The sequence below is a fragment of the Haliotis rufescens genome, unplaced genomic scaffold (genome assembly GCF_023055435.1).
Source record: "Haliotis rufescens isolate VD_foot unplaced genomic scaffold, xgHalRufe1.0.p SCAF_5, whole genome shotgun sequence".
NCBI classification, from domain to species: Eukaryota; Metazoa; Mollusca; class Gastropoda; order Lepetellida; family Haliotidae; genus Haliotis; species Haliotis rufescens.
The window spans coordinates 14,035,802-14,059,015 of NW_025964223.1; the positions used below are offsets into that span (position 1 = coordinate 14,035,802).

Consider the following 23,214-nt stretch of genomic DNA (forward strand, 5'->3'; position numbering starts at 1 on the left):
TTAGTCTAATCCCAAAGGTGAGGAGGGAGATACGATTCTTTCATTATTTCCGTTGAAAACAAAAAGGGATGAGGGAGGAATATATTTTGTTTTATTTACTCCCCACCCGCAAAACAATAACATAAATACAATAACTAAAAAAGGATGGTGTGGGTACATGCCCATCATGCATCAAAGCAATGGTTCCCCAATGTTTTTGTTTTTTTTACCCAGAAAGCGATAGGTTTCCCAGAAAGAAAAATTCATTAATTACAGTTTACAATGAATTAGATTGTAATTTGTAACCGTCTCTTAAGCCAACGAAGAACTGAAGAATATTTGTGATTGGCGCTGATTCCTTTTTAACCAATGAGCGATCAAGTTGACATCAGGTGACTTACACCATTCACCCACATGTGAACGAAAGCCGCAGTGGTTAGAGAAAATGCGGAAACAGTTATCCAGAAAACGTGAATCTTTTCATTAGTTGGTTGACGTATTGAGAAAAAATGCAGAAGGGAGCATCTTGTCCGAGGTGCCAACACACGTTTGCAGTTAAATTTCGAGGTGTGCATTCACAAATTCAGTTCTGTGCTGTCGGCTGCCGTGCCAGCCATTTGCAAACGATGACGCTCGTCTCTTGATAATAAACAAACACTTTGACACACATTTTGGAAGCAAATCAAGCAGTGTCATTTGGAAAATATGAATGTCCGGGTTACTTTAGCACAAACTATACAATGTTTTGGCAATAAATGAGGTATGTTATGGACTAAAAGTTGGTGCACAGCTAATGACTTTCGATTCTCAGGCAGGCGTCTCCTGTTTTCGTGCAATCATTTCCCTTTGGTCGGATATGTCACAAACATTTAGAATAGATGAATATTTTCTGATTATTATAATTTTTGAATGATGGTTTAATTGGTTTGTGAATTAAACTCTTTAATGTAATTAACACTTGAACAATCATGGTTAATAAATTTATACATTTCTATATAGAGATCTATAGGTGTTTGACGTAAGTAGGCCTAAACCCATGTGATTATCGTTATGGTATGGGTTTTCGGACGCTTAAGAAACATTTGTAATTCTCTCATTAATCACAAAAAAAACTGTAAAACATCTCACTCACTTATCAAAGACAACTTTATCTTAAAAACAGGTCATCATCTGAGTATTTACAATGTCTGTGTGACGCCACACCCCTTGTTATAACGCCAGTGATCGCGATGACCATGGCCGTCAGAAAATGTATAATATCTGAAAACAAATGATCCATCAATACTTGAGTATTTTTCGATACTCAGAGCAGTGAGTGCAGTACCCGGACACCCACCAAACATTTATTTATAGCTCTTTTGGTAAACTGCTAATACCACAGAAAAAACAGGCAAGGATAATACTCTTTCCGCATAGGCCATTTTAAAATTCATCTGCTAGAGGTAACTGTCTAAACAAAACGCCTTATGTCGTCTTACATTATCGCTAAGCAATGTTGTGTCTCGTTTTAAGCTAGTGTATTCCACCCGACTCGCTTTAAACAAACTTTGGTGTAACAGCATTCCACAAAAGACAATGACTTGAAAATCAATCTATGATACCATGATGACAAAAAGTGGTAAGGGAGTACTTGGGCATTATTTTATCATCTCTACATTTCATCATATAAGATTTTTTATTGTACTTAGCAATATTAATATTTATATAACTTAAAGCATGTTTTATAAAATAAGATGGTAATGAAATCTTTATTTGCATATACACTGAAAGGCAAAAGAAAAGTCATGAGGATGTATCATATAAAATCTTTATTTTCAAATGCCTATATATGTAAGTAAAGACATCGGAGAAAGTCAGTGTTTGGAAATTAACAGTCTGGGGAATGTTTTTGCGAATCGTGAATTAGGCATGAGGCACCAGAAGACATCACAGCTGGGGGGTTCAAAATCAGTACCTGGTGTGGCCACCACGGGCGTTGACTACAGCCACACATCTGTACATGGAGTGGACTAGCCTTTTGATGAAGGCCATTGGGATATGGGCCCATATCCTCAGGAACGCTACACACAGTTCTGCTGCAGTTGTCGGCCTTGGGCGTACGTCGTTGAGTCGGCTTTGGATCTCATCCCACAAGTGTTCAATGGGATTCAAATCCGGACTGAGGGCAGGCCAAGGCATGATTTGGATGTTGTGCTGCTGGAGGAAGTCCCTGGTGACTCTGGCAGTGTGGAGACAGGTGTTGTCTTTCTGAAAGGTGTGGTTTTGATGACGGGCAAAAAAAGGCACGATATGGGGTCTGAGGACTTGGTCAATGTAGCGGAGAGCTGTGATGCCATTACCCCTGCTCTGGACCAATATTCTGAAAGACCACAGATCCCACTCTCTGATTCAGTCCGATTCCACCCCAAACCATGATGCTTGGGCCGCCCCACGGGTCTCATTTCATTACACAAGCATCAGCATAACGTTTGCCCCTCCTTCGCCAGACCCTGACTCTGCCATCCACCGTTGAAACACAGTAGCGACTTTCATCAGTGAAGATGATTCTTCTCCATTGCTGTTGACGCCAATTTTGATGCTGCCTGGCCCATTGCAGTCGGGCCTGTCGGTGACGATCTCTCAGGATGGGTACATGAGCAGGACGGTGGCACAAGATGTTGTTGGCAGTTAGGCGACGTCGGACCGTACGATCACTGATGGCACGCTGGTGGTTGCCAATGGTTTGCCGAGCTGTTTCAGTGGCCATTCGGAATTGGTTCTGCAGATGTTGGCGTATCATGAACCGATCTTGTCTGGGAGTAGTGACTCTAGGACGACCACTATGTGGTCGGTCGTCGGTGTTGGTGGTGTTGTGGCGATGTTGCAAACGATATATCGTTCTGACCTTGACATTGAATGAATTTGCAACGACTTGTGCACTTTGGCCTGCTTGCAGTCTTCCGATCGCTTGTTGTCTCTCATTTCCTGATAATCTTGGCATGGCTGATGAATCGAAATAACGAAAACCAGCTTAACAATGTTAACAGTTTTGGGTGTCTTTTATACCCATACCATCCACGATATGCACGTGCATTGTGTTTTTGACAAGACTTTTCCGCAACTGAGTCCCATTGCTCTTTTGTAGGCTACTTTTGGGCAAAGCACTCCATTTTAAACTCAATTGTTAAATGGACTTTAAGGCAACAAAAAGATGCAGTAGAACGTTAAATGAGTTTATTGACCACAGAACATGAAACTGCCAGTGTCTGTTACGTTTTATCAGTATTTTCAGAAGTAACGTTTCTTTTGCCTTTCAGTTTATATCATAACAAACAATTCTGTTTAAGATGTCTACATTCAACCTATTCATATAATATGTAGATACTCTCCTGGGGATGTAGTGAATATGTACACATCAAATTTTTCCTAAATTTTTGCATCAGTTTCCAAATATACAGTTACTTTTTTACTCAAGCATTATTGACATAATATATGCAAAAGATTGGTGAAAAGCTCAAGGAACACCCAGATGAAATTTACAATAGAGTAGATATTCATAATCATTGAATAATCTCCCAATTTTTGACAAAATAATGGCTTTTCGCAAACACCTGGTGTCATCACTTATTTTCAGTGATCCATTAGCATGATTAGTATAATTGTCACCACTATTTTGCATTTTATGTCCCATGGAATCTGGGAGTGCGTGAGTATGGTTTTACGCCACTTTTAGCAATATTCCAGCAATATCTTGGAGCGGGACACCAGAAATGGGCTTCACACATTGTTCCCATTTCGGGAATTGAACCCAGGTCTTCGGCGAGATGAGCGAACTCTTTAACCACTAGGCTACCCGACTGCCCCTCCCATGGAATCTGTTTCGCCAGATAATCAATCTGTTTCGCCAGATAATGAAACCTGAATATTCTGTGATTCTTGGGTATTGATGTTTTGAATTTGGCAGGATCATCATTACTACACAGCATGTCTCAGGAAGCAAATGCTTAGATTTCACTGAATATTAAAGTGGTGTTAATCCAACTCGCAAGGAATGCAGTCAGATGCTTGTTTTCAGTTAAGTTAATTTTTGACTATTTCTCTGATATTTTCAGATCATCGAGGTATTTCACGTCAGCCATTACTGCTGAAGTGTTCCCATACCTTTTGTGAGTCTTGCCTCTTGAAGTTGGCCCGTGAAGGCAAGAAGGGCATCACATGTCCAACATGCAAGGTGGGTTAACTTTTAATATGTTAAATGCAAGTTTCTTGACAGCTGTTTCCAGCTGTGATTAAAAACAATTGGTTCACAAATGAACCAATGGGTCTTTGGGTTACCTGAAATGCAAATATTTTGTGTTTTTCTTAACTATGTCAAACCTCAATCTCATTAAAATCAGATCTTAGTTCTTGCTCTCGCTATTGCTAAACATTACAGGTCGTGTCAGAACTACCTTTCATCTGACCAATCAAAGCGTCGCTTAGCAGATCATGAAAGTGAATGTGTTTTCTAATCATGCAACCTCGAAAACGTTAACATGGGGTATTCCGAACGACAGTTACGGCCTGTATGACTGATTCCGTCAAAATCAACGTCTATCTCTCACTTCCGTGGGATAAACATTTGAACGGAGGAGGCGTTGCGCAGAATATGGGCTTAGATTCCGCTTGGACCCTCAAAATACATAACCCAGGTAAATCAGTATTTGTATTTTAAAATACAGTATCCTTTATCAATGGTTCTTGACCACTGTGGACAGCTATATAAACTCAGTGTTTGTATTCAGTGGCAGATAAAGCACTGGGTTTGTAGACTAATACCATGGCTTATATACTGCAGTTTTAGGCATCATATTTGAGGTGTTGCTGCCATTTACCTGTATTTGTTGCTGTAGGATGTTACCGACCTACCCCAGGGGGAGACAGGTGTGCGACGCCTCCCCAGCCATTACTTCCTGTCCGGGTACCTCATCTGCAGCCAGAAGGCTCTGCTGGAACAGTGAGTACCACACACCGCATGAAGTATTCTGTCTCTAATTCCGTGAGGGCGGTCGGGTAGCCTAGTGGTTAAAGCGTTCGCTCGTCATGCCGAAGACCCGGGTTCGATTCCCGACATGGGTACAATGTGTGAAGCCCATTTCTGGTGTCCCCAACTGTGATATTGCTGGAATGTTGCTAAAAGCGACGTAAAACCATATTCACTCTCTCTCTCTAATTCCGTGAATAATGGAAATGATTAATAATAGTCAAATGTTCCTTAACAATCAGTACTGGCAATCATGTCCACTGTAAATCAACAGATCAATTCTCCTGTGCTATTACAGAGGTCTCAAACTATCAATAACTCATTTACCATGTTTACAACAATGGGTATCTTTGAGGCTATAAATCTGGCAGTTGCTAATACGGTATGGGACTTTACAAAATTTACCACTGCTGGTGCACCTGACTTCAGTATAAGTCACTCATGAAACTGGTTGAAATTTGGATATTTGGGTGTTGATTGTGTTTCGAAAACCAGCCTCGAAAATGAATTTGGACAGTTATGTCATTTATGGGATCTTTTGCTTCACACTTCATTGAATAATTGTTTCTTGTAACATCAAGATAATGGTTTTACGTTTAGAAAACGAAGATGGTTTTGAAAACAATTATAATATTAGTGCCAGTCACCCATCAGGACCCATCTTCCCGAGGCAAGAGAGTTAACTGGATTATAAAAGTCCAGTTTCCACCCTTGCCAAACTAGGCTCGTATTATGGAGTTACATTTTTGGCTGGACTAACGAGTTTATGCATAGTCCAATCCAAATCGCGCACCGAAATCAAAATCCGTTTCGTAAAGTGTCATGCAGATTTCGGTCGACTGCAGGATTTGCAAAGCATGTGCACCGCTAACTCGTTGTCAACAGATATTTTCTAAATCTTTTCATGTTTTTAATCAAGGTGCTCACGTGATTTGATGCACTTCGCGATGTAAGACTCGTTTTATCACAATATAGATCTTGATTATCCATCAGATCGTCTTGACTGGGCGCCACCATTTTGTTTGAAGCAAATGCATGTGATACGAGAGGTGGAATCTGATTGGTCAGTAGGAGAGGCATAGAAAGGACATGACTCGTAATAGCCACTGGTGGCGCTACGATCGAGCCCAGGAATTCCAGCCTAGTTTGGTTAACTCTCTTGCCTCAGGAAGATGATCAGGACCAACATAGTTTAAAAGCTATAAGCCCTGACTAAACTCTTCTGGCCCTCATTTAAAAAAACTGCTGCTAATTGTGGCAAATGAACACGTACCCTCTGGAATTACATCATAGTCTTGCCTCCCTACCCATTGCCCCAGAATGCGAGAGCATACTCTATGCCCATTTCTCTGCATACAAATTTGAAACTGCAGGCCAAACACAAGATCTGCCAACCCTAGGCCCATGGACAGGCGCTTATTTCAATTACAAAGTTTAATAACCGGGATATGCTGTCCTTTTCACTCAGTCATTGTGTACATGGTTAATGGTTACATGGTCTGTATTCTGTGTATCCCTCCTTAAGCTGGTAACTTGTCATTCCTCTTTGAACAGTGAGCTGAGCAGGATGGCTCCTGCTGGCATGGCATCTGTCAACAAAAAGGCAGCTGTGGCAGAGGCGACAGGTACATTAGACTGTTACTTTGTTGCTGATAACATGCTTCTATTTTGACTACTATTTTCTGTCATATAGTTGCCCTGGTTACAAACAGTTGGCTATCAATTGATAAAATAGCCACATTTTTATTTTTTAAAGAAATGGTAATACCAAGTATTGCATAATGTGAACTAATGGAGCATTTATGTTTGTTAAACAAAGTTATTCCACAGTTTTATTAGACAGGGTCCCATTCCACAATGTGATCTTAGCGCTGATTATAGTAAACCTATGTTATAGTATGGGAGTTAATGATTATCATAGCACTAAGATAGCTCTGTGGAACATGGCCCAGGGTCCATTGCAGAAAGTGATCTAAGCGCTGATTATAGTAAACCTATGTTATAGTGTGGGAGTTAATGATTATCATAGCACTAAGATAGCTCTGTGGAACATGGCCCAGGGTCCATTGCAGAAAGTGATCTAAGCGCTGATTATAGTAAACCTATGTTATAGTATGGGAGTTAATGATTATCATAGCACTAAGATCGCTTTGTGGAACATGGCCCAGGGTCCATTGCAGAAAGTGATCTAAGTGCTGATTATAGTAAACCTATGTTATAGTGTGGGAGTTAATGATTATCATAGCACTAAGATCGCTTTGTGGAATGTGGCCCAGGGTCCATTGCAGAAAGCAATCTTGGCGCTACGACTAGCGTCAACCTGGTTAAGTCTAGTGATTATGATCGCCTTAGCACTAAGCATGTTAGGAGAGCTAAATGCAGCGGGACCCAGGTCATTAAAATATTTTCTATTGATTCTGTAGTCGTGTGCTGTAATGAATGTGCTCATGATCTGTCTCTTGCAGGCCGTGTTTGCAGTGAGTGCAGGCTCAACAGGGCCACCTGTAAATGTGTGAAATGTGACTGTGTGATGTGTGGCCTCTGCTTTGACAAGGTACGGGGATGTGGCTCCCAGTGTAGACAGGTATAGCGTAGTGAAGGCTGACATACAGCCCCAGTTGTCGTGTTGACTCACTGGTAAGGTTACTCATACTCCATTGAAACTCTGTGTTACCTTTGTGTGTAACTATGATTCATTCAGCACTGTCTCACTGTCAGTTTGGTGGCTTCTAAGATAGTCCTGCACCATGACTGTGGAATATCTGCATTTTGTTTGATTAAAACGACAGAGATTATTAAGTATCCAGTCCAGTCATGAAATCATCATTGAAAGCAATTCAAACAATGTTTGGAAGATAGAAATATGCTGTTTGACCAAATGTTAGTCTGCTACTAAGAGTAAGGGGGTATGGTTTTACGCCGCTTTTAGCACTATTCCAGCAATATCACGGTGGGGGACACCAGAAATGGGCTTCACACATTGTACACATGTGGGGAATCGAACCCGGGTCTTCGGCGTGACGAGCAAAAGCTTTAACCACTCGGCTACCCGACCGCCCCCTGCTACTAATACAGGTGACCATGTTTGGTAGCTTGTCTCCTGAGAGTTTCTGGGGCTTCGGTCGTGCCCCACTCTCGAGCACACTGTCATAATGGACTGTTATTGTTGAGTGTGCCCTTACCATGTGAATGTATTCTCTGTGTGCCCCAGTGGTCAGGCTAGCTGACTTGGTTGATGCATGTCATTGAATCCCAATTGTGTGGATTGATGCTCATGATATCAATCACAGGTTTGTCTGCTCCAGACTTGATTATTTACAGACTGCCATCATACAGCTGGAATATTGCTAAGTGCGGCGTTAAACAACAAAAGACAAAAACAACCCATGGTTTGTTGTGAACACCAACTGATGAGGATTGGGTGATTATAGTGTGGCAGTTGGTTAATTGGGCATCATGCTAGGTTACTGTTAATTATTGTTCAAGCTGACACACCCACTGGTTTGTCTGACTCAGACTCAAATATTTCCAATCTAAGACATGATTGATATTTCTGACATAGTGTAGAACAACATCTTTCACTACTGTTGATTTACTTAACAACTGACTTCAATAATGTTTGCATTTATGGAGGTATGAATGTAAAAACCAGTGTGCATCCGCAAAAAGTTATTGAAGTCAATTAAATAAGTCAAATAAATAAATCAACAATAACAGCTTCACAGACTGCTTATTTAATCCTTCACACACACTCGCTGACTTGGTTGAAGCATGTCATCGATCCCAATTGCATGGATCGATGCTCATGATATCAATCACTGGACTGTCTGGTCCAGACTTGATTATTTACAGACAGCCGTCATATAGCTGGAATATTGCTGAGTGCGGCGTAAAACAACAACCCAACCAACCAACCAACCCACATTCACGCACAAAACTGTAGACAATACAAACCTGTGACATCATTCAGTCCAATAATGCAACACAAACTCTGCCATTCTCTTATCAGGCCAAGTACTCTGTTCGTGTGCATGGCATATTTGTTGGTTTTATTGAATTGCTCACATTGTATGTGTTTTAGTACAGATCAACATATAACATATCTACTAATGGTTTACCAGAACTGAACTTTCAGACCCTTTCTCAGTGAGACGTAGGCTGCTGTGAGTCATAGGTTACAGTATTATGTTCAGAGTGTTATGTTATCTCTTGTGATAAGCTTCATGTGCAGAAGGGTTTTTGCACAGATTAGTTTTATGGACAGTTCAGGAAGACTGCCATGGAATTGTTTTGCTGTTTTGCTAATTGTTGAACACTAATATTTCAGAAGTTTCGTTTAATGTCAGGCCTGTGAAAATCCGGGGTAGAATAGGTCTTCAGCAACCCGTGCTTGCCATAAAAGGTGATTATGCTTGTCGTAAGAGGCGACTAAGGGGATCGGGTGGTCGGGCTCGCTGACTTGGTTGATGCATGTCATCAAACCCAATAGCGTGGATCGATGCTCATGTTGTCAATCACTGGATTGTCTGGTCCAGACTCAAAAATTTTCAGACTGCCGTCATATAACTGGAATATTGCTGAGTGCGGCGTTAAGCAACAAACAAAACAACTGATATTTTGGTTTCGGGTGGTGCTGTGACATGATAATGCTGTGCTCATTTTAGTTGCCTAAAATGGTAGGGCCATTTGGACACATGAGCAGCCAAAACGTGACGTTATCTTAAAAAACTTAGGCTTATTTTCAAAAGGAAGATAGCAATACCAAGAAATCTTCTTCTTTTTTAACTAACTATCAGAGATGATGCTAGGCCCATAGTAACAGCAGAGCTGTCATCGGCTGCTCTTGTTCAAATCTCTGATCTTCAGAATCATGAATGGAAGTTTGTGATAAAGTTTATGCTTCATCGAATTGTCCCACAAGTTGTCAATTTCTCTAGTTCGATTGTACTGAAAAAGTGCTGTAAATCTCTTGTCACCACTGATAATTTGTTGTTGACTTGTCGTGATGGTGGGAGATTCACCTATGTTGCTTCAAGAACCAAACAAACTGCTTGAAGGTGTCTGCACAATGTGATGAATCTTGCATCTTAACATGATGTATGGCCACACTTCGCATTTCCGACATGGACACACTGCCATGTAGACCATGTTTATGTAATGTTACAAGTGTGTGTTTAGTTACAATATGAGATAAGTTTGTGTTTGAAACCGTGCATCCAACTGCTTCATGTCATTAACAATTCTTGTCATATTTGTTTGTTTGTTGTTTAACGTCACATTCAGCAATATTCCAGCTATATGCGGCGGTCTGTAAATAATCGAGTCTGGACGAGACAATCCACTGATTGACATCATGAGCAATGGGATACGATGACATGCATCAACCAAGTCAGCTAGCCTGACCACCCGATCCAGTTAGTCGCCTCCTACGACAAACGTAGTCGCCTTTTACGACAAGCATGGGTTGCTGAAGACCTATTCTACCCCTGATCTTCACGGGTCTCTTGTCATATTTGTAGAATGAACACTGTTTAAGTCTATGAAACATCTGATGTTTTAGGATGAAAAGTGTTGAGATGTATAAGCAATGTTTTGATGTAATCAATGTAAAGATTCACATTTGTCTTGTAGGTACACTCCTTGTCCAATACTCTGAAACAGCACCAGGCAGCACAAATCACCGATGAAGATGATTGGTATGATATTAATTTGGTATGCTTGGACAGAACATATAGCTAAGTAAGAAACACAGGTGTAGGTAACAATGGAAATGCCAAGATTATGAATATATATTCAAGAATGTTGTGCTACCCAGAAAAGATTGTATATGTGTTGCTTGCATGTTGTTTAAGAACATTTTCTTTTCTGTGTAATCTACTTGGATAGGCTATAGAGTGGAATATATTCCCTGTGTTGCCAGCCCCTTCAAGGACATGTCCCCTCTGTGTAAGCTACATGGCAAGCCTATAGAGTGGAATATAATCCCTATGTTGCCGGCCCCTTTGAGGACATGTCCCCTCTATGTAAGCTACATGGCAAGCCTATAGAGTGGAATATATTCCCTATGTTGCCAGCCCCTTTGAGGACATGTCCCCTCTGTGTAAGCTACATGGCAAGCCTATAGAGTGGAATATATTCCCTGTGTTGCCAGCCCCTTCGAGGACATGTTCCCTCTGTGTAAGCTACATGGCAAGCCTATAGAGTGGAATATATTCCCTATGTTGCCAGCCCCTTTGAGGACATGTCCCCTCTGTGTAAGCTACATGGCAAGCCTATAGAGTGGAATATATTCCCTGTGTTGCCAGCCCCTTCGAGGACATGTTCCCTCTGTGTAAGCTACATGGCAAGCCTATAGAGTGGAATATATTCCCTGTGTTGCCAGCCCCTTCGAGGACATGTTCCCTCTGTGTAAGCTACATGGCAAGCCTATAGAGTGGAATATATTCCCTGTGTTGCCAGCCCCTTCGAGGACATGTTCCCTCTGTGTAAGCTACATGGCAAGCCTATAGAGTGGAATATATTCCCTGTGTTGCCAGCCCCTTCGAGGACATGTTCCCTCTGTGTAAGCACATGGCAAGCCTATAGAGCGGAATATATTCCCTGTGTTGCCAGCCCCTTCGAGGACATGTTCCCTCTGTGTAAGCTACATGGCAAGCCTATAGAGTGGAATATATTCCCTGTGTTGCCAGCCCCTTCGAGGACATGTTCCCTCTGTGTAAGCACATGGCAAGCCTATAGAGTGGAATATATTCCCTACGTTACCAGCCTCTTCGAGGACATGTCCCCTCTGTGTAAGCTGCATGGCAAGCCTATAGAGTGGAATATATTACCTACATTACCAGCCTCTTCGAGGACATGTCCCCTCTGTGTAAGCTACATGGCAAGCCTATAGAGTGGAATATATTCCCTACGTTACCAGCCTCTTCGAGGACATGTCCCCTCTGTGTAAGCTACATGGCAAGCCTATAGAGTGGAATATATTCCCTACGTTACCAGCCTCTTCGAGGACATGTCCCCTCTGTGTAAGCTACATGGCAAGCATATAGAGTGGAATATATTCCCTACGTTACCAGCCTCTTCGAGGACATGTCCCCTCTGTGTTAGCTACATGGCTAGCCTATAGAGTGGAATATATTCCCTACATTACCAGCCTCTTCGAGGACATGTCCCCTCTGTGTAAGCTACATGGCAAGCCTATAGAGTGTAGTTTATTCCCTGTGTTGCCAGCCCCTTCGAGGACATGTCCCCTCTGTGTAAGCTACATGGCAAGCCTATAGAGTGTAGTTTATTCCCTTTGTTGCTAGCCCCTTCGAGGACATGTCCCCTCTGTGTAAGCTACATGGCAACCATATAGAGTGGAATATATTCCCTACGTTACCAGCCTCTTCGAGGACATGTCCCCTCTGTGTAAGCTACATGGCAAGCCTATAGAGTGTAGTTTATTCCCTTTGTTGCTAGCCCCTTCGAGGACATGTTCCCTCTGTGTAAGCTACATGGCAAGCCTATAGAGTGGAATATAATCCCTATGTTGCCGGCCCCTTTGAGGACATGTCCCCTCTATGTAAGCTACATGGCAAGCCTATAGAGTGGAATATATTCCCTATGTTGCCAGCCCCTTTGAGGACATGTCCCCTCTGTGTAAGCTACATGGCAAGCCTATAGAGTGGAATATATTCCCTGTGTTGCCAGCCCCTTCGAGGACATGTTCCCTCTGTGTAAGCTACATGGCAAGCCTATAGAGTGGAATATATTCCCTATGTTGCCAGCCCCTTTGAGGACATGTCCCCTCTGTGTAAGCTACATGGCAAGCCTATAGAGTGGAATATATTCCCTGTGTTGCCAGCCCCTTCGAGGACATGTTCCCTCTGTGTAAGCTACATGGCAAGCCTATAGAGTGGAATATATTCCCTGTGTTGCCAGCCCCTTCGAGGACATGTTCCCTCTGTGTAAGCTACATGGCAAGCCTATAGAGTGGAATATATTCCCTGTGTTGCCAGCCCCTTCGAGGACATGTTCCCTCTGTGTAAGCTACATGGCAAGCCTATAGAGTGGAATATATTCCCTGTGTTGTCAGCCCCTTCGAGGACATGTTCCCTCTGTGTAAGCACATGGCAAGCCTATAGAGCGGAATATATTCCCTGTGTTGCCAGCCCCTTCGAGGACATGTTCCCTCTGTGTAAGCTACATGGCAAGCCTATAGAGTGGAATATATTCCCTGTGTTGCCAGCCCCTTCGAGGACATGTTCCCTCTGTGTAAGCACATGGCAAGCCTATAGAGTGGAATATATTCCCTACGTTACCAGCCTCTTCGAGGACATGTCCCCTCTGTGTAAGCTGCATGGCAAGCCTATAGAGTGGAATATATTACCTACATTACCAGCCTCTTCGAGGACATGTCCCCTCTGTGTAAGCTACATGGCAAGCCTATAGAGTGGAATATATTCCCTACGTTACCAGCCTCTTCGAGGACATGTCCCCTCTGTGTAAGCTACATGGCAAGCCTATAGAGTGGAATATATTCCCTACGTTACCAGCCTCTTCGAGGACATGTCCCCTCTGTGTAAGCTACATGGCAAGCATATAGAGTGGAATATATTCCCTACGTTACCAGCCTCTTCGAGGACATGTCCCCTCTGTGTTAGCTACATGGCTAGCCTATAGAGTGGAATATATTCCCTACATTACCAGCCTCTTCGAGGACATGTCCCCTCTGTGTAAGCTACATGGCAAGCCTATAGAGTGTAGTTTATTCCCTGTGTTGCCAGCCCCTTCGAGGACATGTCCCCTCTGTGTAAGCTACATGGCAAGCCTATAGAGTGTAGTTTATTCCCTTTGTTGCTAGCCCCTTCGAGGACATGTCCCCTCTGTGTAAGCTACATGGCAACCATATAGAGTGGAATATATTCCCTACGTTACCAGCCTCTTCGAGGACATGTCCCCTCTGTGTAAGCTACATGGCAAGCCTATAGAGTGTAGTTTATTCCCTTTGTTGCTAGCCCCTTCGAGGACATGTCCCCTCTGTGTAAGCTATATGGCAAGCCTATAGAGTGTAGTTTATTCCCTGTGTTGCCAGCCCCTTCGAGGACATGTCCCCTCTATGTAAGCTACATTGCAAGCCTATAGAGTGTAGTTTATTCCCTGTGTTGCCAGCCCCTTCGAGGACATGTCCCCTCTATGTAAGCTACATGGCAAGCCTATAGAGTACTTCTGTGATGACGATGATACAGCCATATGTTCCCGGTGTGTGATCATGGGCGACCATAAGGAACACTCCATCACCTCTATGGAAGAGAAGGTGAGTGCTTATGTTTCACATGACTTGGTTAATGGGACAGAAATACATTGCATATATGTATGTATCACAAAGCTGGAAGCTTAAGGGGTTACTATGCCTGTGTCAGCTGTCAGTCACAGCAAGTTTGATCCAAGTCCCCTAAGCACCACTTTGTTCATGAGACCCGGGTTAGAATAGGTCTTCAGCAACCCATTCAAACCAGGCGACTTTGCTTGTCGTAAAAGGCGAATAAGGGGATCGGGTGGTCATGCTCGCTGACTTGGTTGACAATTCCAATTGTGTGGATCAATGCTCATGATATCAATCACTGGATTGTCTGGTCCAGACTCGATAATTTACAGACTGCCGTAGTATAGCTGGAATATTGCTGAGTGCGGCGTTAAACAACAAACAAACAAACAAACTTTGTTCATGAATCCAAAAGTTTATGATTACCCCAATCACACAGATATGTCCAATAGTGACCAGTGGTGACCATGTCTAAGATCCTGACAGGGGTTTACGGCTAGACAAATGTAAATATGTACCTGATAATGGAGTGGAGCCTTCTGGGGACCTGGCTTATAGTGGGCAGCCAGTACATAGCTGTGTGTCATATTAGGCGACTCCTGTGTATCAGGTGGTCAGACACGGTGGCTTTGTGTTTCTTTGTACCCTGACAACATGGGACATTGTTCACAGTATCAATCGCTAGTTTGGCTGGCCCAGACTTAGTTATTTGTAGACCCTCTTGATATGGCTGGAATATGGTTGACCTGACAAAGAATTGCAGTGAAATGCTTCAGTTATTAGTGTATCAGTGAACGAAATTATTGTAAGCCCACAATTCCTAGACTAGTATTTAGAAAGTACTTGCAACATTTCCTCAGTGCCCACCACATTCTCAGTGTACTGTTTAATACCTTGCTGTATGTTGCAGAATAAGGTGTTGCTAGGAGACATGGAGCCTGCCTTACAGTTTGCATCACAGGTTGTGAAGAAGCTGGTCAAGGCAGATAAGGTAGACTGGAAGTAGTTGATCTCAGTTACATTCTGTCTTCAGGGTGGGTGTCTTCTGGGTGGGTGTCCACATGGAGGGTGTCTTCAGGGTGTATTTCTAAGTTCTATCTTCAGAGCGGGTGTCTTCTGGGTGGGTGTCCTCATGGAGGATGTCTTCAGGGTGTATACTAAGTTCTATCTTCAGGGTGGGTGTCTTCAGGGACGGTGTCTTCAGGGTGTGTAACTTCAGGGTGTGTGCCAAGTTCTAGCTGAAGATTTGGGTGGGTGTCCTCATGGAGGGTGTCTTCAGGGTGTATGCTAAGTTCTATCTTCAGGGTGGGTGTCTTCAGGGTGTGTAACTTCAGGGTGTATGCTAAGTTCTATCTTCAGGGTGGGTGTCTTCAGGGTGTGTAACTTCAGGGTGTATGCCAAGTTCTATCTTCAGGGTGGGTGTCTTCAGGGTGTGTAACTTCAGGGTGTATGCTAAGTTCTATCTTCAGGGTGGGTGTCTTCAGGGTGTGTAACTTCAGGGTGTATGCTAAGTTCTATCTTCAGGGTGGGTGTCCTCACGGAGGGTGTGTAACTTCAGGGTGTATGCCAAGTTCTATATTCAGGGTGGGTGTCCTCACGGAGGGTGTCTTCAGGGTGTATGCTAAGTTCTATCCCCAGGGTGGGTGTCTTCAGGGAAGGTGTCTTCAGGGTGGGTGCCAAGTTCTAGCTGAAGATTTGGCATCTTCAGGGTAGGCGTCTTCAGGGTGTATGCCAATGTTAAATGTAATTTAAATGTTTCATAGACATTGTAGAATAAACATCACAATTGTCTTGTGAAAAATATTTTGAAATCAGTTTGAAAAAGTGTACTGAACAGATGGAATAGAAGCCCACGAAAAGTAGTAATACTCCTATAATTTTACTGGAGACAGAATAATGAGCAGTTAATTCATCGACTGTCTTCGTAGTGATATTATGCTTTTTATCTCTTTTCTATGTAAAATACATGGATATTTCACTGACTTCATCTTCAGAGAATTTAATATATGTTTAATTGTACCCAGGTTGTCCAGGTTTCACTGCATGTGTCAATCTGTTTTGCAGATATTGTCACAGTCTGTACCGTCGGTGAAGAGTGAAACGTCCAGAGTCATTGATTCCATCAGAGCACATTTTCAGTCTTTACATGCAGCATTACAAGTCAGGTATGTTGTGAGCAATCTGCTGGCTTTGTATCTTTCAGTGTTGCCTTGCACCCCTGTATTGTTATGGATACTTATGCAGGACAAGTCCCAATGACTGCATGGCAAGCGACACAAATCTGGATCTGCTAACAACATTGCATTCAGGCATTGTTTTACCCAGATGACTGTCACCTGTGACAAAGATAAAAGACTTCCTGGGCCCATTTGCACAAAGCTATCTTAAGTAAGGATAAGAATTTATGGATGAACAACTTCTTTATTACAATTAAGAGCAACCTTTTGGTGTAGGTTCTAACACCGTTATCAAGCAAGTGATTTAAAGAGTGTGGTTGGCAAGTATATATACAAGTAGGAGGCAATGTTTATACAGTTGAGTAGATATTGTTATACTGGAGTAGAGAAGCCTGTTATGTACACACAAGGGTAGTAATGACAATCATCGGTGAACTCAGTGACATAAACAAAGGATGAAGCCAGTAATATCAACAATGGGATTATGGCTGATTGGGGTCTTTGATGAGTTGATGGTACGCCAGGGGTATGGAATAGCCTTGGTCACGGTTGATTGACGGCTGGAGTCTTTTGATGTTGTTGGCTTCTTGTAGTTTCCTGATCTTGAAGTCTTTGAGGTTGGTGCCTATCAAAGAAGTTATTGTAAGCTTATTTTAAAGTATGAGAGTTAACGATAATCTTAGCACTAAGATTGTGTTGTGCAAGTTGGCCCAGGACATCTAAAATTTAGATAAATCTGGAATAATGTTTTGGCCAATCTTCCATTTGTATTTTGGTCACCCCCACCTCATATATGACAGATGCTGGACGTTCATGTATGAATAAATAAATAAATAATAATAAAATGAAATCAAGGCTCATTTTCATAACATATACTGCATGTTCTTGGGGATAGTGCACACTTTCTTCCATTAACAGTAACACAAACTGAAGACATTACCAGGAACACAGAACACTGGAAATACAATGTCTATGTCCTAGGATGCCCATTAATGGCAAAGTCTTGTTGACACATGACTGGCCTTGGACATTCAGGACATATAACTTACAGCTGTGACATATTCATATGATTGTTTCATTACCAGGGCTTAGACATTTATGGTCGACTGTAGAAACATGTCATCTGGAATATGACTTCTTTGAGTAGCAGTATAGAAGTTGGTTCAGTAACAGAGAACATATTTCAGATTCAGAGAACATATTTCAGTTAAAGAATAGATTAGTTACAGAATAGATTTCAGTTAGAGAAAATGTCCCAGTGAAGGTCTGGATTAGAATAGGTCTTCAGCAACCCATGCTTGCCGTAAAAGGTGCCTATGCTTGTCGTAAGAGGCATCTATGTGTGTTGCTCATAGGCAGTATTCCCCAGTTTCTGGTGTGTTGCAGGGAGGCTGAGCTGATAGAGGAGGTGTTCACGGTGTACCAGGATGGGGTAGCTCCTCTTGTACAAATGGTGAGTTACTGTCACCTCTGAATTGGAATTTTCAGCACTGCTGAACTTTCACCTTTCTGGTAATGTGGTATTGTATGGATTTATGTTTCTAGGTTTGTCAGCACCGTACCCATACTCTTTGGTTTCACCAAAGTGCTAAATGTCTGAGACCTGCATCACTTCAGGCTTTCCTCCCAGGTTAAGCTGACATGCCGTGATTTACCTGCCATAATGTTCAAAGTGGTTTTTAACCGTACTCATTCACTATTGTGCAAAGATTTCTTTGCAAAGTAATGTACAGAGGTATTTTCTATATATTATAGGATGTGTAACAGTATTTTCCTTTATACTTCAAGTTACCAGTTTTTTTTACCGATTTAGTAAACCTTAGACAATTTTAGATACTGTGAATTCCTTGGACCTGCATAATTTCTGCTAAAATAAATCAGATTACATTATAGCTGAGTATTTGTTGTCTTATCCTTACTAGAGCCTGGTGTGAGTATTTCGCACATGCATGCAAAATGGTGGGGGTATCCAAGCCTCTCCCGAAAGACAAACATCCGCAGTACTAGAGCTTTTTACTGTTCTCGAAGCAGGGCTGTATAAAACATCCACCAGTGCAACCCATTATTGAAAAATACAACCTGATATTTACACCTACATGCACCAAGTGCATGTCAATCTTTCAAAGTTATATCTAACCCTTACATGTCCACACAACATCGGTCTTTGAACACACCCAATACCGCTAGGCTTGTTAAACATGCCAAATCAATAACCCCATTTTTATGTGTAATTTATCTTGCTTTTTGGATCTTGACATCATCAATATGTGGCAACTTCAAGATTATGTGTGCATGTTTCAAATTAATTACCAATTTTGATACATTTATTGGTACAGGGTGCAACCTAGTTTTGTCTGGTGCAACTAGGTTTTCAAGTCAACATGCACCTGGTGCAACTTAAATCCATTTCCTTAAATCGAGCCCTGCTAAGTAATATTTGTTACTTTTCAAGTTGAAATATGTATTTATGTGTACCGAGACAGCATGTTTTTAAGTCCCTTGTTATTTTGCTCATAGGCTTAAAACAGAAAAATAAAACGCTTTTAGGCCCATAGGCTTAAGTTACCGGGGTAAATTGAAAAAGTGATTAATTTCCTTTGCCGGAAGTTCAACAGGTGTTGTACCATGCTTCTTTACAGCCAATTAGCACCAACATTGTACTTTAAGGGCTGTTAGGTGTCCACATTTACAAGGCAATTTAGACCCGTTACGTAACACTGGTTATATTCTGGATACATTTTAAACGCATGTGACAGACCCGGATAACTACGATATTGTTTGACAGCCGTCAATTAATGTTTGAAAATGTTTCTTGCTCATGCTCTTTTTTCAAGTTAAAAAAGAAAATCATGTCTTATGTTAAGGTAGTGCTATTTCATTCCATCTGTGAGTATTGTTTCGTTAAAGTTGTTCGTCATGATATGACTGAAATATTGCCGATGTGACATTAAATTTTAACTCGCTCGCTCATTAAACTTGGGATATTCGGATTATTCCTTCTTTCTATCATGTTTTTGTTCTTTTTCATTTATAATCCCTGGGCTTAAGTTTGGATAAAATATTACTCAATTTAAACTTGGCAAAGCATGTACTTAAGCCCAGGGCTTAAATCTGCAGTACTTTCATGATGCTTAACGTAGTGTCCATTTTCCAGAAAGCAGAGATGCTGAATGAAAAGAGAAAGCTTGATTTATCTATAAAAGGTACACTTAGTTTTCATTCAAAACTGATGTGACTGAGAAATGATTTTTGCAAATACTTTTCTTCATAGTGAACTAAAGATTCTTACATGATGAAAATGGTTCCCATGAAATACCATATATCATGTATTTTGTGTATAAACTGACCAAGATGATTCACCATTCGCAAAAAGAGTCATCTTAAATTTGTTTGACAATTACATACTGTTGGAAACTGACAAAATTGTTCACCCTGGCCACACAAATAATCCTGCTTGTCAAAAATATTCTTATGACATAGACAAATGTGAAGATATTAATAAATTATTAGCGCTTTTGAGCTTATTGATGTATACGTGTTATGTTCATGTTGGGATAATGTCTCCAGTTCATTTGTTGCAGCTGCCCAACGTATTATGAACAATAACAATGAAATGATCCTGAATGCCAAAGACATTTTAGACAGTTTGAATCGTGCCAAAGATTTGATGTGTGTTTTGTCAAGCTCTGATCCAGGGTCGGAATCGGGGATACGGTGAGTGCAAGTATATTGTGCCTTTTGCCAACATTAAGCTAGCTTACAATCAGGTAGTTATGACAGATATTATTACCGTATTTTCTTGAGTATAGTGCGCACTTTTTTTCGAAAAAACACAGCATTGTAGAAGGGGGTGCGCATTATACACGAATTATGAGTTTGGATGTTTTTTTCCCCCATGGAAAGACATTACCGTGAGCACAAAACACCGGGAATACCATGTCAACAAATCCATACTGAAGTACGCAAAATAATTATGTAATTACACTGTCTGGCTATAAAAAGTGTTCTTTGTATATCTGAACTTATGTTTGTTACTTATGTCATTGATTTTATTCAAAATTCCTTATAATATTGTTTTTATTAATTTCGGCGAAATCGTGTGTGAAGCGATTTTTTATCTCAAATTTCGAATTTGTACTGACGAAGTTTCTCAGCGCCCGTTCGTTTGCCGGACTTCGCTGAAAGGGTACGGTGTAAAAAATTTCTGCGCATAATATTCAAATTTCTTTTTTTCCAAAATATTGAACCCGCTAGAGGGGGGTGCGCATTATACATGGGTGCGCACTATACTCAAGAAAATACGGTAGTTGTAGCAGGATCACGAGGGGAACATGGGAGGCGAGTGGTATAAACCCTAACGAGGGACGCATAAAACCCCATGTACCCTGAGTGATCCTGCTACAACAAATTTATCTTACCGACATGTTTTAATATGACGTGAAATAATTCAAATAAATTCCAAATTGATAGAAAACATGGAAAAGAGCTGTTTGATTGAGCTGAGGTTTGCTTTCGCTATGTCACGTGACATCCATTGGCTTGGGAAAAAGCGGGGTATAAAGGATTTATTCTGTCTCTCAGAAATGCACATGCAGCCTGTAGTGCTTGTGGTGGTGTATAAAAGATTTATTCCCCCTCTGAGAAATTTATTACCCTCCAACGCGGGTTACACAGTGTTTTATCAAGATCATGTAGACCAATCAGATCTCATCATCCTGACATGGAGGTGTGATAATTATATTTAATACCTATGAGGGCAAACATATCGGGGTTTATAAAAATCATATGTACCCTGGGGTCATCATGTCATGAGACAACAGTGTATTGTTTCCGTCATGTGAGCGGTATTATTGATGTCATCGAATCTTATTGTGATGTGAGGTTGGAATGACGTCATACTAGAAATTAAGATTGTTGACTTCATTCGACAAATTGTGGTTCCTCTGTTGTTTGCGACTTGCTGTCAATATAGGTAAACCCTAAAATTCGTCTCTGTATGTTGACATCTTGGGTAATAAATGTAACATATTTGTGTTCATGTCGTACTATGTTTACGACAAAATTGTTGCCTAAATTCTGGTATTTAGATATTCATGTCGTAAACATAGTATGACATGAACACAAATATAATATCTCTCTCTATATATATACCCCAGTCCATTATCATGCTGATAATAGAGAAATTTACTTTAATGGCGTTGGTTCCATCAAACCATTTGAGGATTCGAATACAGTGATCGCTCGCTATTGCGCTCTTCGATAAAGCGCTACCTCAGTTACTACCCGCAGTAACACATGGCTCCCCAAATTTATGTACACTTTTATTACTGAGAGTTTTACACAGACATAATTGTATTGTTGTTCGTTGTTCATTTGCACATAACGCTTCTCATTGCATAATCAACCGTTTATCGCTGAATGGAGTTCTAATAATCTGTTTGAAAACATCCGCGGCAAGTCCCGGAAATACGATTGTTCAACTAGTTAATTTTTCACACTATACATCCTTTGATCTTAGAAGCGCATGCATGCAATAAAAGAGAACCACAAGCGAAGTTTATATTCTTAATTAGTGGGCAATCCAATTTAAGGCTAAACTGTCACACACATGTAGTTGCTGTCACAACACGGCGGTCATTCATTTCGTAATCGCGCTTTCGTAACATCGCCTGTTTTTTTTCCGTAGTTATAACAAGCGATTTCATTGGATTAAAATTTGTTTCTAATGACGCTTTCTTGCCCAAATCTGCTACAAGTTTCGTGATTGGTCAATTTTGAGCACGTGACCTCAGGCAGCCAATCAAATTATAGCTGTGATACCAAGCTCGTGTTTGATAAATTTCAGAAGTTAGCGAAAGATTTTTTGTTAAATCGTGTTATTCTGAACGATTTAAGCATGTACGTACAAATACTTTTGCGTACATTTGTGTGTGTGTCATTTGGAGCCCGCCATTGCTGCTTGCAGCTAAATTTAAACATTATTTTAATTTTTTTAATGATGTGATGAACATAACTTTCACATTTAAAAACAGTACGATTAGACCTTTGAAATTGTGTACGACATGTAGTCGCAAAGATGTTTTACACGCTGATTATTTCCTGATAAATGTAGGCTTCATCTATCACCACTGAGTCTCTGGGAACTCGTGTGATGGCAGTAAAAGCTTTTGGTTGACTGGTTGTGTTTTGTAATTTATATTGTATGTCTCCCTGCTTCAGCTAATATGTTTGGGACTACAGTTTTTCCACTGGGTCTACAGTTTTTCCTCTGGGCCTACAGTTTTTTAAATGGGACCCTTAAGACAATCAGTTTACTCTGCTAATTTTCAGTCAATGGCATCCCCAACGCTCTAGTTGTTGTAAGCGGAGACTAATTTGTATTGGATGGTCAGACGAGATGACTTGGTTAATTGTGTGTCTTCATCCCCAGATGGCATGGGTTGTCGTTCATAAACACTGTCAATCACTGGTTTATCTGGCCCAGCCTTTTATACACAGAATACCATGATATAGCTGGGATATGTCTGACTGGTGACAGACAACAAACAATGAAAATAAACAAAATGAACCTATGTGTGTATGGCCTGTTCTTTTGTCTGATGGTAGATGATGGTAGTATGGACATAGTTTAACGGTTATTGTTTTCTGTATGTTCTGTTCCAGGTTTGAAGGAGGAGACTCGCTGTTTAAATCCTTCAAGAACTATGGTTCTGTGAAAGGAGAAGTGCCTAAAAGGTCAACATGTGTTGAAT

The 23,214-nt window shown here is 41.2% G+C and overlaps 1 protein-coding gene across 2 annotated transcripts in view; it reads left to right on the forward strand.

Annotated features, from left to right (window-relative positions):
• Nucleotides 1-384: 384 nt before the first annotated feature.
• Nucleotides 385-23,214, forward strand: part of LOC124138301 (RING finger protein 17-like) — a 62,812-nt gene continuing 39,982 nt past the window's right edge. Inside the window, exons 1-13 of one of the 2 annotated variants that reach the window (XM_048383598.1) lie at nt 385-546; nt 4,071-4,189; nt 4,851-4,954; nt 6,536-6,606; nt 7,447-7,565; nt 10,613-10,677; nt 14,132-14,276; nt 15,196-15,276; nt 16,350-16,450; nt 17,849-17,915; nt 19,617-19,665; nt 20,044-20,176; nt 23,126-23,197. In XM_048383598.1, the coding sequence (XP_048239555.1) occupies nt 489-546; nt 4,071-4,189; nt 4,851-4,954; nt 6,536-6,606; nt 7,447-7,565; nt 10,613-10,677; nt 14,132-14,276; nt 15,196-15,276; nt 16,350-16,450; nt 17,849-17,915; nt 19,617-19,665; nt 20,044-20,176; nt 23,126-23,197 (1,184 nt within the window). In that variant the 5' untranslated portion in view covers nt 385-488. The remainder of the gene's footprint in view (nt 547-4,070; nt 4,190-4,850; nt 4,955-6,535; nt 6,607-7,446; nt 7,566-10,612; nt 10,678-14,131; nt 14,277-15,195; nt 15,277-16,349; nt 16,451-17,848; nt 17,916-19,616; nt 19,666-20,043; nt 20,177-23,125; nt 23,198-23,214) is intronic. The other variant, XM_048383599.1, reaches the window with a different exon arrangement.